General features: G+C 46.8%; 1 protein-coding gene across 1 annotated transcript; it reads right to left on the bottom strand.

Annotated features, from left to right (window-relative positions):
* Positions 1 to 80: 80 nt before the first annotated feature.
* On the bottom strand, positions 81 to 2634 carry cfap77 (cilia and flagella associated protein 77; the record flags this gene model as incomplete). The annotated part of the gene is made up of 7 exons (XM_031840827.1): positions 2628 to 2634; positions 2077 to 2131; positions 1914 to 1989; positions 1472 to 1574; positions 538 to 781; positions 358 to 463; positions 81 to 182 (listed from the first exon to the last, which is right to left on the bottom strand). Coding segments are annotated over exons 3-7 (618 nt in total), but the record flags the coding sequence as incomplete, so codon positions are not given.
* Between the last annotated feature and the right edge of the window lie 3126 nt (positions 2635 to 5760).

Here is a 5760-nt window from a genome sequence, read left to right as displayed (position 1 = left end):
CAGAGTACCTGAGCAGGTAGTGAACAGAGTACCTGAACAGGTAGAGACAGAGTAGTTGGATAGATTCAGTGAGTTGTTACCTGTGTGAGGGTTGGCAGAGTGATTGGTGTGTGTGTGACGGGCAGAGATCTGCTCCTCCTCAGCAGACTGGTCCTGGTCTCAGGGATACCTCCTGGTTTCACCTGCAAACACACACATTCATACTGAAAGGATGATGACATCACACCGTGCTCCACAGGATGATGACATCACACCCTTCTCCACAGGATGATGACATCACACTGTGCTCCACAGGTTGATGACATCACACCCTTCTCCACAGGATGATGACCATGGACTCTGAATGAAAGCTCTCACCCTCTGCAGCCATTTGTGGTTGTCGGTTAGATTCCTGCTCATCTGCTTGTCCTTCCAGCGTTGAGCGTACTGATGAGAGATGAGGTCTGAGAACGGAGACGACAGCCTGATGGACACATCGATCAGTCACCATCGATCAATAACTAATAATCAGCTCAGTGGGGGGGGGGGGGTTCTCACCTGGTTGTGACTCCGTGTGTGATGTCAGGCACCACCGGGCGCTGTGAAGCCACGCCCCCTTGGTGTTTGGGGGCGGGGTTCTGTCTCCTTTCCCTGCCCCTCTGAGCCCGGTACTGACTCAGCTCTTTGGACGTCACCAGGCCGGACTTCACCGCGTCCCGGTTCAGAGACACGAAGTCCGGAACGAGCGGTCGGTGAGGAGCAGAGTGTCCACGTTGGGACTGAACCCTCCAGCTGGACAGAGCTGAGGAGAGACGGGGACAACACTCAGAGACTACAACTCCCAGCAGCCCTCGCTGCAAGGTTTTCGTTTCACATCTGTGGAGCAAAAAAAACTGAAAACTGAAAACTCCAGGTTGAGTTTGGACTCTCGGGACAGGAAGCAAATCTGCACCAGACCACCTGAGACCAGAAACAAGCCACCTGAGACCAGAACCAGACCACCTGAGACCAGAACCATTGCCTGGTTCTAGTCTCAGATGGTTCTGGTTCATAGCAGCAGAATAATAATCAGTGATTCTTAAACCAAGAGGAGTATTAATATAAAACCATGAAATAAAAGTCTGAAAATGTCCTCACAAAGACAGAAGTACAACACACACACCAGACCTGTGTGTGTGTGTGACAGCAGTGATGGTTGCCTGAAGGCATGTTTCCTTCAAGCAAACACACTTTGACAGCTGACCGCTGTTAAACCTCACACACACTCACACTCACACACACACACTCACACACACACACTCACACACACTCTGGGGGCCGGGTCTCGGCACATGAGGCACAGCCCGAAGAACATGAGTTTTCAATGCTAATGTTACATGCTAACGCTATATGCTACATGCTAACGCTATATGCTAATGCTACATGCTAATGTTACATGGTGATGCTACATGTGTGTTGAGTCTTGTTGTTGATCACAGTGGGTGGGGCTTACCCTCAGCCACGCCTCCATCTCCCAGCGAGCCGCTGCTGATTCCGAAAGTGAACTCTGGACCAGGAAGTGACAGACCTCTGGACCGGGTCTGACCCAGAGGTGCCTGCCCACAGGAGGGAGGACCTCATCATCATCATCATCATCATCATCATTATTACAGACCCTCCTCAGTGGTGCGTTCAGGGACTCTTGAACAGCTAGTCTGTGCTGCCCCCTCCTGCATCAGTCGGTCTCACTATGACGTCACTACAAATGTGTGATGTCATCATCCACAGCTGGTGAAAGGATGTGATATATCGTCATAAATATCTTTTATTAATTAAGTTCAGACGAGAGTAAATTGCAGCCTTTTCACAGTGAAAGTCTCCCCCAGCTCCTTCACAATAAAAGAATAATTATTTATTTACTTTATTTTTCATTCTCAGTGATTCTTTGTGTTTACCTTGATGTGCAGCGGATTGGTCAACATGGAGTCTCTGACCACGCCCACTCTGGGTGACGACATGCTTCCTCTGTGGCTGATGATGAAGATGATGAAGAAGAGTTTTGTCTATAACAGCAGTTAGAAACGTTTATCAGCGGTCCTCCACTAAAGGGCCACTTACTGGCTTGTTGGTCCAGATGGTACAGTTGAAGCTGAGAAAGCTGGTAAGTGGCCCTCTAGTGTGAAGAAGATGTTTCATTTATTTACATAAGTTATTAATGATGACGTCACAACAACGGGTCAAAACTTCATGAGCTTCTGATTATTACAGATAGTAAATATATTAATAAATATTAACATATTTACATGTTTAATGTGAATATTTAACATTTTCATATTATTATTATTATATATATATATATATTATATATATATATAATAATATGTTATATATATATTATTATATATATTATTATGTTATATATATATTATATATAATAAAAACATTGAAAACAACCAACGTGTTCATAAATAAACAAAGATTTTGTTTATTTAAATCATTTAAATCTTCTGATTAAAGTCACAGTTTCTCTGAAGACATAAACATTTTAATGTTTAATTTCTTAAATTAATAATGAACATTTCTGTTCATAAACACGTTATTTAGTCGATAATTAGATAAAAACACACACATATAAGTTATATATATAAGTTATATATAAACACGATCACCTGTTTCCTGTCCTCCGTGGTCTAGCCGATCCGTTGCTATGGAAATAGGACGCTGAAATGTAAACAAAACAAAACCGGAAGTTTCACAATAAAGTTTGTGATAGTGAGGCCTGTCTTCACCTGAAGCGGCCTGCAGGGGCAGCACAGAGCTGTGCTCCGTTCAGGGACCGTGAGGAAAACATGGGGCACATCCCAAGTCTCTTAACTGCATCCGCGTTTCCTTCACTTGCGTCCTTTCCTTGCGTCCTAGTCCCTCCCACCAGGGACGCATGGAGGAAAGCATGCGAGGAGAGAAGCGCCGTCTGTTTGTGATGACGGAGGATCAGCTGATCACAGCAGGAGAAGTTACTGTGATTATATCTCCATCATTTAGTGCAGAGTGAGATAAAGAGTCTCGATGAAGAGCTCATGAGCACAAACAGGAATCCTTCACATGAACAGAGCAGCAGCAGGTTGGATCATACTGCGTATTAATAATAAAGTAAGACATCATAAAGAAACACAGATGCTATTTATAGAACACAGTGACCTGATAACAAGTGGCCAAGACCACACGAGTTCATATGAGCTGGATTGCAGACGACAGTCTTGATGAAAAGCGATGCTATAGATGTGCTGCTGCTGGTGAAGCCTCCACATGGAGAACGTTCTCTCATGAGGACATCGTCAGCTGAGCTGATGGAGCAGCTGTAGCTCCTGAGGTCAATGGAAGGAGAAGGAACCAGGCCTGTGTCCCACTGAAGACTTTCACCAGACAACATGTCTCTCAGCCCGGTGCTGTGTGCTGCTGCAGCGTTCACCACGCTCCAGCAGCAGAGCCCATGTGCAGCTGCTCTCATGTGTTCATAGAGGTACGCATCACACACGCGCTGCACGAAGAAGAAGAACTCAACCTCAAACCACTTTACATCACATTGTAGAGAAGCTCGGTGTGGGAAGTACCTCTGTCCTGTATTGTGTAGCTGGAGACGGACCGAGAGCCGGTGGATGCTCGGTTACATCCTCGTGGGCCTGGCTGTGTTCTCTGACGGTCACAAAGACCTCATGGCTGACTAGAGGCTGGGGTCCAGTCCATGGAGGCCCTTCTGAGGATCCTGCCACCATAGAACACACAGGGCTGGTCCCATGAGGAGACACGGCCTATCATAGAGCGTGGTGTCCCGGCTCTACAGTCTGCACACTAGTGCACGGTGGAGTGGAGAAAATTGCAGCCCTTCACCAGGTCATCAACCTCCCCACCGCCGGAGCACCGGATGAGGTTGGCCACGCATTTGCCCAGCTGGCCCACAGCCCGGTGTTCTCCAGGTGTGTGGGTGCCATTGATGGCTGCCATGTCCGCAGAAGGACAATTGCAGGCAGTGTGTGATGGGAAGAGGCTCTTTGTGGGGAACCATGAGCCCAGAGTCCTGAAGAACAGCAGGATCTACCGAGAGGCTCTGTGTCCTCCCTCAGGTCAGTCTAACTCAAGTTTAATGCATCAATACCATCAGTTACTGACAGAAATAGTAATTACTTTCACTCTCTACAGGATGCTTTATGTTGGGTGATGGTGGCTACCCCTGCATGACGAGGCCATCATCACCCCGTATAAAGAACCGCTGCAAGGGAGGGTGCAGAGCCGCTTCAACCAGCATCACGCAAAGGCCCGTTCCATCACACAGCGAACCTTTGGGACGTCGAAGACTCGGTGGAGATCGCTGCTCTTCAGGGCTCTGGAGGTCGACCGTTGTCCCCCGAGTCATCACCGCCTGCCTCACAGCGGGGGACATCGGTGTGGTTCCACCACGTCCAGTGAGGGGAACGAGACCAGCTGGCAGGGCTGCTCTCTGCTCCACGTCTGCACGCTGTGGAGTTGCAGGAGCAGGATTATTTGTAGGCTTGGGGACATGAAGGCCGGGGACACCACGCTCCATGATCAGCTGTCTCCCGTTGAAGCGCCTCTCTTAGTTATGTCTATTTCTAAGTTGCCTTTAAGGTTGTGTTGTGCATTTCTCTTCTGAGATAGATTCAAGTCATTTGTAACGACATCATTGACCCGCGACTCCAACCAAAGCAAGATGTCTTCACAAAGATGTAAACCGGAACAAGAAGCTGTCCAACACATGAGAAGATAAATAAATCAACACAACGTAGTGAATACATATAAAAAAACTCCTCCGTGGTGATACAGGTGCAGAATCCTCTTCCTCACATGCCACAAGTAGCTGCTCCAGAGGATGATGAGCCACTACCACTGGGGGCCACGTCAGCTCACGGTGTCCCCCAACACATGAGTCCATCAGGACTGGGGCTCCACAGAGGGCCGCCTCCCGATGGCCTCGTGCATGAGGGAAATAATTTAATCATTGTTCTTAAATACACTATTATAATATTTCCCCATTATCTTATGTTCTCATTGCACAGCTCCTGTCTTCCTCAGTTGCTCTGCTTCCAGTGCAGCTTGTTTTAAGTAGAGCTTTTATCCAATCAGATCTCACCTCTGTGTCTCTAGGTAAGAACAGAGGCAGAGGCCTGCAGACTCACAAGTGAATCCATGTGCACTTTAAGTGAATGGGGACGATATTGTTGATTGTCATAGTGTTCAACCAATCACATCTTTAGTTTGACATGTTGGGTGTATTCTTTGACGTGTCAGAGCTGCTAGCTGGCCTACAAGTACGTGATTGGTCAGTGGGCTAGCCTGACATGTTGGGCGGTGACAATCCCAATATCTGCTGCCTCTGTGGAGCGGACATTTTCAGCCTCAAACACATTAAAACGTATTCAAGAAATACAACTGGGGAGGTTCGAATGTCTTCACTGGCGTCCATGAATGGAGAAGGACTTCTTACTGGAACTAAAACACACGGATGTACTGAACAACCGTGAGATTAAACTCTTTGTTAACAAAGAAAGGAGGACTTTGTCTTTAAATAGTGAACAGCAGCTCTGGTAAGTTAAATGCGTTTGTTTTTACATCTGCAGCAGCTTTAATATGCTTGTTTGTATATTATTATTTGTACAACTTGTTTTTATGAAGATGGATTTTTGTTTGGTTTAATATGTGATAGGAACTATTGTTATGTCCAGTGTTGCTCTGGGGACATATTTAGCCGGTGCCAGTGTTGCCAACTTGGCGACTTTCTCGCTAAAT

The sequence above is a fragment of the Anarrhichthys ocellatus genome, unplaced genomic scaffold (genome assembly GCF_004355925.1).
Source record: "Anarrhichthys ocellatus isolate YVR2014 unplaced genomic scaffold, GSC_Weel_1.0 scaffold3397, whole genome shotgun sequence".
NCBI classification, from domain to species: Eukaryota; Metazoa; Chordata; class Actinopteri; order Perciformes; family Anarhichadidae; genus Anarrhichthys; species Anarrhichthys ocellatus.
The sequence above is the reverse complement of the archived record's forward strand: the minus strand, read 5'-3'. Positions and strand labels throughout refer to the sequence as shown.